The sequence below is a fragment of the Manacus candei genome, unplaced genomic scaffold, assembly GCF_025592945.1.
Source record: "Manacus candei isolate 608988 ecotype Guabito, Panama unplaced genomic scaffold, ASM2559294v1 h1tg000008l, whole genome shotgun sequence".
Lineage (NCBI taxonomy): Eukaryota > Metazoa > Chordata > Aves > Passeriformes > Pipridae > Manacus > Manacus candei.
The window spans coordinates 5,118,433-5,131,347 of record NW_026138056.1 but is presented as its reverse complement, the minus strand read 5'-3'; the positions used below and the strand labels follow the sequence as shown (position 1 = coordinate 5,131,347).

The 12,915-nt window shown below is 40.5% G+C and overlaps 1 protein-coding gene across 4 annotated transcripts in view; it reads left to right on the top strand.

Moving 5' to 3' along the window:
* GNAL (G protein subunit alpha L) overlaps positions 1-12,915 on the top strand; it is a 186,927-nt gene that overhangs the window by 64,467 nt on the left and 109,545 nt on the right. Inside the window, exons 1-4 of one of the 4 annotated variants that reach the window (XM_051773616.1) lie at positions 5,377-5,859; positions 7,223-7,295; positions 8,129-8,183; positions 8,368-8,487. In XM_051773616.1, coding sequence (XP_051629576.1) covers positions 5,781-5,859; positions 7,223-7,295; positions 8,129-8,183; positions 8,368-8,487 — 327 coding nt within the window. In that variant the 5' untranslated portion in view covers positions 5,377-5,780. Of the gene's footprint in view, positions 1-5,376; positions 5,860-6,182; positions 6,225-6,247; positions 6,895-7,222; positions 7,296-8,128; positions 8,184-8,367; positions 8,488-12,915 lie in introns of those variants that run through there. The other 3 variants (XM_051773622.1, XM_051773606.1, XM_051773599.1) reach the window with 3 other exon arrangements.

The following is a 12,915-nucleotide window of genomic DNA, read 5'->3' as shown; positions in this document are numbered from 1 at the left end:
AAACACGTGAGAGCTGTTTAATCCAAAGTTATCAAAGCTTTGTAGAAATATACCACAGAAATACCTATAGGAAACTTAAGATCTATGTCACAAAAGGCCAAGCGGACCATTGCTCGATAGGTATTTGTTACAAGCAGATGTATAGGTTCAAAAAGTAGATGGATGAGGAGAAAAATACTGTGTTGTTGTTTATTCAGTCAGTTTTGATATTTTATCTGGATTGTATAGTCATGCAATCAAGCAAAAGCTGTGTTTCTGTGCTAAATATTGTTGATATAAATCAGGGTGTGAGTGCATGAGGCTACCCACATATTGGCAACATTATTTCCAGAAGCCAATTTTTCCTGATTGCTCTTGTGTAGTTACATGTTGGGATCTTTAAACAGGGCTAGGAAGCGGTTACAGAATTCCTTGATTCATGTTGAAGTGGATCTTCCTTATTTGTAAGAATTTTCTGTTAAGGGATACCATTGACCATGCAGGCACACATAAGAATTAGAGCATAACTTCGAGTTTGAATGCCAGTAACTTAACTATGTAAAGACGTTCTTCTTCTTTTTTTTTTTTTTTTTTGAAAATCAATCATTTACTGGGATAGCTAAAGCTTAATTTCTCAAGTGGAGGAGTTAAAACACTAATGAAGAAACTAAAAAGTATCTCTACATTTATGTAAAGGCAGGTGAATGTAGAGACAGTCTAGCTCGGCAGAATGTTGTCTAATGACTAGGGGTGGAGGCAGGCATGCTGTGACTGTGTTTTGCTCAGGCGTGTGCCTCAAAGTTAAAGGTGTGGTTAAGGCACATCTCACATATGTTCAGTGTCTCACAAGTTGGTTTTCTTTCCAGTTTTTTATTCCTGTCCAAATAGGGAAATCATGATAATCGGCCTGAGCATTTACTATTAAATGCAAAATTTTATATGCAGACAAAACTCTTTATAAGCTGCAGACAAATGATTTGGCTTTGCTGTTACCGCTCTGCAAGATGTTAGTCAGAATGTGGCAGAGAATCCAGGACATGTCTCCTGTACAGACTTTCCCCATTTTTTGAACATGGTAACTCAGCTATAATTCTAGCTGACTTCTTCATTTATTGATGAATTCTCTTATAAATTAAGGCAATATTAGCATGTTTTGCCAGGCTTTATTTAAATCTATTTAATCCTGAGGACTCTCCTAAACATCTGATTAGAACTAATTTCCCACTGCCTTAAAATGGGAATGAATTACTTTGCTTGGTTGGAGAGGTGGGGGGGCTGCAGGGGAAGAAGAGGGGAAAGTGCCCTTGGAGCGTCCAGCCAAGTGAAGTTCTCTATAAATTGGGATATTGTCAGAAAAGTGCCTCTTGTAAGATATCCTGTAACAGTCTTGCAAATTCATCAAATGAGGTTTTCCTTTTGCTTATTGCAAAAGCATCCACGTCATTTTAACAATGTTATTTCATTGTAATATGTAAGAATATTTAAACCACAGGAGGTTACTTAGTCTTTTAAATGCTACTGGGACCTTGCTGGATTTATGTTAGTTTCAATCAGCAGCTTCTGCCTCTGGTACCAACAGGTGGACATGTGTGGAGTGTTGCCATGCGAGTCTCTCTTCATAGATAAGGAATTTCTAGTTATAAAAGACAAGTAATAAACACTGGAATTATTTTACCAATAAGAATCTAAAGGGAAACCCTGAGCTGATAGCGATGGCCATAGCAGAAGTTCCTTGTTCCCTCTGCTTTCTTGCAGGATATGGATGAGGAATAACTAGCTTGGATAAGGAATAACTAGCTTGAATAAAAGAGGATTGCCCTCTTTCTTTAGTGCGGTCATACTGCAAATCTGCTTTTTACCTAATGCTTTTCCATGCAGGCTTCCCCAGGAGCATCTGCCTCCTGCTTAGAGCTAATCCTTCCCTTCACAAATGCTTTCCTGGGGCAAAAGGCTATCACTGTCATTTCTGTGGGCTGGTGCCTGCGGCTTTTCTCTGAAAAACTTTTCTTTCTCTTCAGACTCCATTACATTTAGTTCACAGTCTTCTCCAAAGTCACTTCACCTCCTTTCTCCCTTTTGCTGATTGTCTGTGCTGCACAGAAATGAGGCAGGCTGTGGTTTGTGGGAGAGGAGTAGGCAAGGGATAAGGTGGTTTATCAGGTGAGTTACATGGTGACAGCTGCCAAGTAAAGGAGTATGGCATGGGAATGGGAACAGTAAACTGTGTCAGGAAGCCAAGGAACTACTCAGAGCATGGCCGTGCCCCTTAGCATTGCCTGACCCTCTTCTGCATAAGTGAATTTGCCCTTAATCCATGGATGTGAAAGTGATTCAGGATCAGGTCCACAGTCACTGTGGAAATGCATACCTCACCTTCTCTGGCATCTTTCCCATCCTGCTTCTCAAAACAGATGAGGTCCTCTCAGAATTCTTTTAATGACTTTTTTAATGTCATGGGTTTAAACAAAAGGATGAAGGTTAGATTTTTTTAGCATAACATTCACTTCTCTGCAAAGTATGTGCTCTGTATTTTCTGGACTCTTAGTGTTTTTAATACAGACAGAGTCATAATTTTTGTGGTTCCTTGTTCATATATCTTATAAAACTCCAAATGTAGCCTTCCACGGAGCGTGTACTTTTGTGTTAATATTTGACATCTGCAGAGAGACAAACTTACCAAAGAGAAAGAATTATTTTTCTTGAATACCTATGCAAATAGCGATTTATTTTTCTCTTTTCAGACCCTAGTTTGATGATGAGGTGGAGTAAAAACCACAAGTGCTGGTGAGTTGCATATCCTGATTCGCAGTGATGGGCTACATGAAAAAGAGAGGCCAGTGAGGAGAACCAGGTCAGGTCACTATGGTGTTACCCACCTAGTGCAGTGCCCATACTTGGGGATGGTGTCAGCAGAGAGTTTAGAGACCCTGAGGCAGGAAGAGTGTCAAGCAGGAAGAATCTCTTTACCAGTTGCTTAGATCCCCCCTATGCTTTTCATTACCTCCGTCTTTCCATTTGCTCTTTTTTTGAGAAACGGAACCAAAGCCCCAGTAGAGGCTGGGTAAAGGGAAGATGGTCTGCAAAGGGTGTGCAGGGTTTCTGCAGAGAAACTTTCTCCACCTCTATGTCATTTTTGCAAGAAAAAGCTCTGCATCAGTCCTGCTCTGGACTGGAGGGGCAAGGAACAACCAGGTCTCTCGAGCTGCATCTGTAGGAGCTCCCTGTTAATTCTCACTGGGTTTTTGTCCCTCCTTACCGCAAACAGAATAGGCATGAGAAACAAGACTGACTTTGTGGCAGGAGTGGCCACCCAGTGTGGCTGTTTGCTTGAACTTGGCTTCAGCTAGTCTGTCAGTCCTCTTCCATACAAGAATGCAAACATGGCCTCACACAAGTGACTTGGGCTCCTCAACATTCAGCCTGAGGCTCACAAACAGTGCAACCTGAGGTGGGAACTCACAAAGGAAAACAGGAAATAAGGGTGTCTCCGGTTTCCCTCCACGAGGGCTTATGATGTATGGCCTGGTTTCACGATGGGACAGCACCAAGCTTGAGCATGAAGTAGAAAATGAATCTCATTTTTGCACACACTTACCCACTCAGTGTGTATTTATATTTATATATATGTGCATATATAAATATATGTATGTATGTATACATATGTTGCCTGATCTGAAGGAGCAGAGGCAACATGAAATACCTCATTTTCAGGAGGACTAGGAACTCGAGGAGGATCCCACATTGGTTGCCTGGGAAAAGAGGGGAAGAGGAGGAAGGGTCTCTTTTCCTTTGTCTGGGATTTTGTTTTTATTCCCGTGTACAATTTGTACTAGAAGCTGGGTTGGTGAAGCAGCACTGCTGAAACCTTTTATAGAGTTTTAGATTTATCTGTGTGCAGAGGAGACATATTCATGTGATAGCTGTGATTTCTCTCCAGAAAAAAAAAAAAAACTGTGTCCCAAGGGGGAGAAAATTTCTCTTGTGTTTATTATTGCTTCTAGGATTTTGTAGTTCGATTATGTCAGGATAAGTGCTGCGTTTGGAAAAAGCAAAAGGAGGGTTTGGAATATAATTACAGCCAAAAGTTCTTTCTGGGCACAGGTTGCTTGCGCGTGTCATTCTTGAACTGTGTGATCTTTTCTCAGGAGGAAGAGACCCAAAGGGGTCATGGGGTTTTTCGAGAGGGAGAAAGGAAATGAGAAACACTTTCCCTCTTTTGGAGAAAGGTAAAAGCAGGATATACCAGGATCCTGTCAAATTCTATTTATTGGCACTGAGCCGTTTTAAAGCTGGGAACAAATCTGCACCAAAAATCTCAATGTTAGTACGTGCAGGAAGAAAACTGCTGAGGAGAGAAGGGGAAGAAACAAGGCAGATTTAGCTCCTAGTTCTGATTGACACTAGCCAGATTCGGGACCTAGGTCTCAAACTGAGGTATTTACATAGGAAATAAATATGGCTACACAAATCTTGTGCATCATAAATTATGGCTTCTGACACTGAAGAACTATGAAAATTCAGACCCAGTGAGTGATTTCTAACCAAGACAGTTCAGTTTTGAGCCCTCACAGTGCTGTGCCAGGGAGCAAACATGACTGCTCTTCACAAAAGCTGTTCATCATATATCCTGTGTCTGACAGCCTCCAAAAACAGCAGTCATCCTGAATTGGGCTTCTAAACCTATCTGTATCTCAGGTGCTTTTTGCCTCTTCAGGCAGAAAAATATCAATAGGAAAAAAACAGTCTGTCCTAAAAAATGCAACTCAGTAATGCTTAAAAAATGCATATTTCAGACTAGCAGATCCTGTCAATTTTTATTTGTGTTGCCTTCCTCCCCACCGCCACTTCCCCCACCTATGTAAGAAGGAAGATAAAAACAGCTTCCAGAGCCTAGATCAAGGAGTACCATAAAACCACATATCTGGCACTCAAATTCCATAATCTCCTGAAAACTCCAGGTACCCAACCACAGGTGGAGCTGTACCTGTTTCTTTTCTGGGTCCTGCCCTTTTCACCTTCTTCTGGTGTGTGCTCAGTACCACTTTCAGCACTTCCAACCATTAAAAGAGAACCACTGAAAAAAAAAACCTAAACTAAATCCGTCTGCTTCTAAAACCCAGTTTCTTTTTTGCCACCATGTGCATCTCAAGACTTTTTAGATTAAAATGCTGTTTTGTTTGATTGAAGTTGATGGCAATCTCTCTGTTTTCAGTTGAGACCAGGATTTTGCACACATATGTAGCTATCAAAATACTAATTTTTAAGTAATCCATCTTTGGAAGTATGGGGAAATAATAATATTTGGAGATAAAAGCTCAAAGTATGTCAGGATTTCAGAGTCATGCCTATCCTTTTTCTAGTGCTCTTGTGCCTCAGTGTATCAGGGATCACGTTTGAGTTGTGCAGGTGGTTTCTACACAGTGGAAGTTCAGGAGGAGCCAGGTGCTTTACAGCTGCTTTTGCACTGAGATGCCAGTTAACAAGGCAAGAGATTTGCAGCAAGAAGGAACAATTATAAGGTTGTCTAGCTCGAAGTTTCATTTTAGGACCTAAAATGGAGGTAAATGAAGGAACAAGGATACGGTTTCTTTTTGAGATTTGTTGTTGTGGTGATATTAGCATGCATGTTATCACGTTCAGATTAAACATTATCATGAGCTGTTTGGACAGCTTCATTTTCTGGTTCAGCTGATACAGTTTGGAATATTCAATGGAAAAAAACGGCCCGTGTGGTGCTGTGACAAGTTGTGGACAGGGACATTTTGTTTGTTAAGAAGGCGAGGCGGGGTGTTTGTGCCTGTATGTCGGGGTACACGCGGGCAGCCCCCCCGCAGACCCCACCCCGCTGGCACGGGCAGGCTCCCGGCGCTGCTCCCCCAGGTCAGTCACGATGGCAGCCACCACCTGGGCCATGCCAGCCTGGGATTTCAGACCCAGGAGTGCCAGCCCTTGCTCTGGTAGCGGCCGGGCTCTTCCAGCACCGCCGAGGAACGCGGGGAAAGATCGGGGAAAGGCCCCCCGGCTCCGCGGGCGCAGCGCCCCGCAGCCCCTTCCCCTCCTCCAGGCCGCGGGCGGGGGGCCCAGAGGCCGCAGGTCCCGCGGAGGCGATGCCAGATCCAGGTTTTCGCGGCGGCAGCGCTGGCGGGGCGCGGGGGCCGCGGCGGCCCTGAGGGGCGGCGGGGGCGGCCCGGGGCGGGGGGCGCGGGCCCCGCGGAGCCGCCCGGCCCCGGCCCCGCAAGATCCAGGTAGATCCGTCCGGCTTTTACCTTTCTCCTTCGGCTTCCCTGCGCGTAGGGCTGGTAGCGGGGCTGTTTCCTGGTCTCGCAGAAAGAGGCAGTGCTGAGTTAGGAAGACAAAAATAGACCTTTACAGAGAAATATAGGGATTGTGTGCGCTGTGGGGAGGGAGAGCGGAGAGCGGCACCCGGCTGGTTTCCAGGAGGAGCCCTTTTCTCTCCCTCTCGTTGCATGTTAGGGATTTTTGCACAGATTTCTCCCCCCACCCCCTCCCCGCCGGGGCAGGGACACCTCTGCCGCCTGCTCGCCGCATCTCTGGTGGGGAGCGAACCAGCGAACTCCGCTGCGATCGGAAAGCGGCCAGAGACCATTTTATGTGAGCGAGCCGGGGGGGAAGAAGAGGAGAGAGACCGTCGCAGGGACACACACGGATATAAAGACTTGTCTTCTGCCTCCCTCCCCCCCCCCCCCGCCCCTCTCCCCCTTGTAAATACTAAATCTGTGAAGGCAGCGATTTGACATCCACCCTAAGCAGCGGCTATGGGGTGTTTGGGCAACAGCAAAACGGAGGATCAGCGTATCGATGAGAAAGCGCAGCGAGAAGCCAACAAAAAAATAGAGAAGCAGTTGCAGAAAGAGAGGCTGGCTTATAAAGCGACACACCGCTTGCTGCTCCTGGGTAAGAAGGAAGGGGCAGAGGTGGGGGACGGGGAGAGGAGGGGGCATCTGCCCCAGCCCGCCGGGGCGGCAGGGCGAGCGGAGAGGGGAGATGCGGAGAGGGGAGATGCGGCGTGCGCCTTAGGTATAGAAAACGTAGGCTGTTGTATTGAGCAGTGAGCGAGGCGTCCACAGATCGAGCTCAGCGCCTGAGCCACATGGATGCACACGTACAGAAATGCTGCCGAGGTGGGAGATGCTGTCGCGTCCAAAAAAAACCACAAAAAACACTCCAACCCCCCCCCAGCCTGAACCGTATATCACAATGTTCTCCCTTCTTTCTCTTTTAGGGGCTGGTGAGTCAGGAAAAAGCACTATTGTGAAACAAATGCGAATCCTACATGTCAATGGATTTAATTCAGAGTAAGAATTATTGACACTTTGTGACTTATTTTTCCTTAAATGTTGGAAACAGGTTAACACACAGTAGGCTAGGAAATTTCTCCTCTCATCCCCTGTGTTTTGATGGCTTGACACTGCGTTTGGAGGGAGGGAGGCGAGTGAGAATAAGGAAATTGTTGCTATTGTATGTTTGCATTTTCTCCTTCTGGCCCCTTTACTGTATTTTACACTGTTGCTACTGCAGCGCTTGACAGGCCCCTGTGTAGCAACAACATGGCGACTACTTTTTACATAGAAGCAAATAACCAAATATTGCATCTGTCTGTAATATAAAAATACATGTCAAGTCATATTCAGGATGACAGTGTGTGCTGTTTTTCCGGTGTTGGGGTTAGCGTAAAACTGAAACTAATTTTGCATATTTGTTAGAAATCATCCTGTTTTGTGAGGCTACATCATTTTCTCTCTGAAGAACTCTTTGCCAGAAATCATTATTAATCCACAGCATTAATTTTAGATATCTGTTTGCCTTCAACTACGTGTTGTTAATTTCAAGCATGTTTACAGCACGTTGTAGAAATGACAGAATGACTTCCAGTTCCATCAGGGGAGGCTTTGCAGATGTGTCCATGATTGTCTGATTTAAAAAAAAATGTATCAGGGATGAATGTGCATTGCTCTTCATATTGTGCGAGAAAAGGGATAAGGGGAAAATATATTTTTCTTGCTTTTTTTTTTCTGTTTTAATGATTGAAGAGCAGATAAACAAGCGATCAGTGAAAAAAATTAAATGCAATTGACTGAACTGCTTTGGAAGAAAAAATCAAAGTGTTAATATTTCTGTTTTAATGCAGAGAAAAGAAACAGAAAATACTGGATATTCGGAAAAATGTTAAAGATGCGATTGTGGTAAGAACACACTTTATACTGTTCTTAAATGCTTGGTTTTGCTGGAATGAGAAGGATTGTGCTCTCCAAGATTGTGATGAGAGAAATCCCATTTTGCTGATCAGATTGGATTATCTTCTATTGATCCTGTATCCCGCGTTTATCCAGATTAATGTGTTTGTTTTTTTGTTTTATCCAATTCTAGACTATAGTTTCAGCAATGAGCACTTTAATACCCCCAGTTCCATTGGCCAACCCAGAAAACCAATTTCGAATGGACTACATCAAGAGTATAGCTCCTCTTTCTGACTTTGACTATACACAGGTAAGAATACAAACCACTCATTTATTCTGCTTCAAGGGGGAACATGTTGCTTCACTTTGATTTACTGAAACATTGGGGTTTTTTTACTTTTTGGAAGATGGTCATGGGAAGACCTTATGCCAGCATCACCTCTGGTTAACTTTCTTACAAGACTGTGGTGGTTGCACCTGTTTTAGTGGTGCAGGGTTTTGTTGTTATGGATTTATTTGCTGCTGTTTGTAAATGCTGCTGTTTCTGCATTTAGTTCTCTGCAAATTTTCTGATGCAATCATACATATTGACAAATCAAATAAGACTTTGTTGAAAGCTGATTTCCTACATGGAATTAGATGCAGGATGTTAGCCTGAGGAGTTACTGTCTACCTACAGAAAAGGATATAAAAGGAAATAAAAGGCTGGAGTGGCCTCAGTGTTGTTTCCCAAATTGACTGCACTTCAGAGTGGAAGCTCGCATAAGCAGTGGTCAAGTAAGGTGCTGGTTTGCTTCCTCGTGTACTGTAGTTGGCATGAGCAGTGATTTGCTTGTATGTAAATGTTGCCTTCTTTTGATATGGAATCATTTGAAAATTAAGGATTTCTGTATGGAAGCTACTCTTTTGTAGACAAATGAGAGATACTTTTCAGATTAACTTGCATAGGCATCTTATGTTAAATTATTTTTATCTTTTTATGTTATTATTTATAGGAACATGCATAGAATGTTTCATATTTTATGCTTTATATGAAAGCAAGTGCACAGACATTCTGAATTTTATTTTTGCAGTAGCACAATTTTTAATTTGCCTTAAAATGATACTGAAAGCAATTTGTTATGGATGCAGTAAGGACTTAAAAAAAATCTTCATTCATTGGCTAAATGATTGTGAGTTGTACATGCTATCAATATTACCAGAGAAGGCATTTACAAGAGAGTGTCTTTAGGTTATTATAGCTTCAGGGTGGAAGGGGGAGAAGGGGAAGAGTCGTTTCTTTATTATATGACTCATATTCTCTGATGTGTGATTTTGCCTCTGGTAAACCTACCACTTTGAAGGTTCAAGATAAAGAAAAATTATCAGACATCTTGTACAGCTAGAATTTAACACAGAATGCAGATGTTAAGAAAACGACTAAAACGACTGCAAGGTACACCCACATATTGCATAATTGCTCAATTGGTGGATGCAAGTTAGAGAAAATGAGAAACTCTTTTTAGAAATGGAATGTGAGCTTGACATGAAATATTTGTCTTATGCAGGTATTAAAGTTCTGAGGCATTTGTTGCTCATTTTATGTGGATTTTTTTTTTTGCTTTAATTTTGACCCTTAGATGCTTGAGTAAAATAAATGGTGGCATATATACTTTGCAGTTCTCTATAGTACATCTGTTATTTTGAGTTTCTGGGATAAAAGAGAGCTAAACTGGACTTTCCATAGGGCTGGAGATATTTTTTATTTTTATTGTTTGCAAATTTCCTCCTTTTTCACAGAAGCTGACTATATCTGGTCAAATTTGACTCACTGTTCGATATTTTTTTACAGAGGAAAATTTAGCCTTCTTGGAGGGGGAAAGAATAGGACCCAGTGGACTTTGAAACAATTAATAATTCATTTGAAATCTCGATTCAAAGTCCATTTTGGTTTAAAGTAAAAATATTAATAAGTGTTTTTTAATTAAGTAGGTTTTCTGAAAATACCATCATGTTATTTGAAATAGTGTCAATTACTACTCCTAATTAAAAAAATTTAAAAGTTGTAACAAGTTCAAAAAAAGAAATCTGGTGCTGGTTTAGAAGTAAATATATTTCTGTGTCACTTTTATATTTTCCCCCTTGCTTTCTTATCAGCTCAATTCATAGGTTTAATATTTGTAAAATGTAAAGTATGCCTTTTTTAGATTCTTTGGTTTGGCTTGCTTTTTTTTAATTTTTCTATGTTTAGTATGTTATTTATCTCCAGGAAGATTTGTGAGCAAGACAGATTGAAAAAAAAAAAAGTGCTATTGTGCTTCAGGGCTTGATTCTACTCCAGTTTAAGTCAATGATAAAGTAAAATTAGGCTTCCAGCTGAAATAACTTTTGACCCATTTAATATTTTTGGGTAAGGAGAAATATAAAAATAAATACTTGGGTAATAATCAGTTAGGCATCCTTTGCTAAGCATTATTGATTCCATAATTAATAGCTGAGGTATGGAATAAGGCCTTCAGTATTTAACAGTAGACATTCAAGGTCTAATCATCCTTACTTAAAAACAGTTGTAAAGGAAGAAATGGGCAACTCTGGGGTAAATTTTGGGATATTCTGAAATGTGACAAAGGTTACCCTTCTTTCTATGAGGGAGGGAAGAGGCAGTTTTAGGGTTTTTAACAGTATGGATGGTGATGAGCTGTTAAAGACACTTAGTGTTGCAATATGAATTACAGATGTGTTATTTTTGGATGATATTAGCCATGTAATATATGTCATAAAAGTCAATGTGTGTTAGCTGAAGATACATTTCAGATACATTGCATGCCAAATGTGGCAAAATGACAGCACCTTATCATGAGTCTTCAAAGAGAGATCCCTGATGCAATGCAAAAACTTCACTGATGGCACAATAGAACCAACACTCATGGGGTGCTAATTTAAATATATTTGTGACATACAGATGTGCTTGGACAGACATTCCTAAACTACATACAAATTAACTAATATACATTTACTTGCTAATTAAAATAGGTGGGTATGAAAATACTGTTTTCTATGGATGAAATCATACTCTTAATTGCAATTTATGGCTGAAATTCAGAGAATTTTGAGTAAAGATGGGGGTTTCACATTTAGACTCTGATAGTTATTTAGGGTTTCTGTTTGTCTGTTTTCTTCATTACTTAGCTTTCTACAAAATGTAAGCAGAACACTTTATTAAGTAGTGATACAAATTTTAAGACAAATAGTTTTCTCTTTACAGACTTCTAACATTACTTTAAGAGTCTACAGAGTGCCCCCTACAATAGTTTTACTTACTTTTTAAAAATTATTCTTTAGTTTGGTTTAGTTATGCTACCTTGAAGATTCATTTATTTGATATAAAACAAAACTTTCTTGATTTCTCTTATAATTTTTATGTTGTCTTTCATTACTTTTATGAAAGACTGTACAATTTTTACAAAATATTTCTTGGGTGACTGATGGGGTCCAGTTCTATAAATCATAAGGGCTAGAGTTTTTACAAAGTTAATAAATATAAATAAGTCAAATGTTCACTGTATTTTCTTCCTTTATGTTGTGAAAGGAATCAAGTTAAATTTTTATCTGACTAGTTTAGGCATCATTAGCTCCATAGTCCAGTGTAGAAACAGCAGAAGGGCTTTAACACTGAAATTGAAACGTGCTCTATCAAAAAGGATTTTTTTATTATTTTTGGCAAAGTGTTGATTGATATTTGCTAAAGTTTACAGGAATTGACCTGCTCCAATCTTAATCCTTTATTGATGGGAATTTGTTTTGTCCTTTGTGAATCAGAGGGAACATATTAAGGCCATATTATGCTGGCTGTGGAAAAACATGGTGTATTATGTAAGGGTGTGTTTACTCAAGTTCATTTGTTTCTATTGAAGTATTTGAATTTTGTGGGCACCACAAAGCTGCTCAGTATATAATTCCTTTACCCTTTGTCTTCTCCAAAAATGTAGCCCAATTAAGTTGCTTTGCATAACGTGTGTCTTGGATCAAGCTCATCTGATGAGTTGTGTGTAGGAAAAAAGCAGGGAATGGTTACCTGCCCCTGGGCTGGACAGCCAAGTGTTTGGCCATATGAACCAGGTACCGGTGAACGTGAATCACCTGCTTAAGAGAGAACATAGAAACACTTCACCTGGGTCTTAGGGAAGGGGGAGAGTTTTCACAAGATTTGTTTTCCTTTGCAGAGAATGTTTTAGAGAGGCAAAACTTGAACTTTCATGAAATTGTGAATTGTGTGGATGTAGCCCCTTGTGCGGATTTTAGTATGTGAGTTTCAAATATAATTTTTACAGCTATTTTATTGGTCAGGCAAGCTCTTTAATTTAGCTCTTAAGAATGAAATGTTAATGTGGGCATTGACAGTACTTTAGATTAATCAGGTCTGTGTTTTGCTTTACATTTTGAGATATTACAGTTTGAGTTCAATTTGAGGACTTTAATTTTCCTTCACGTTTTCTTCTTAAAAATTAGGACTTTGTATTCATAATATAACGACACAAGAAAAAAACAAAAATACTTCGGGTCAGAATTTGAAGTTACATGTATTTTTTTTTCCAATTTTTTATGAGAGCTGGTATCAAATTCAAACTCTTGTTGATGCCTGGTGATCTCTGGTTTTCACAGTGTGTATCTCAGTGTTTGAAGCAACTGAAAATCTTGATCAAGTGAAGTGTATTGTTGGGCTGTAGAAAATCTTTATCCTGGATAAATAATTAAATAA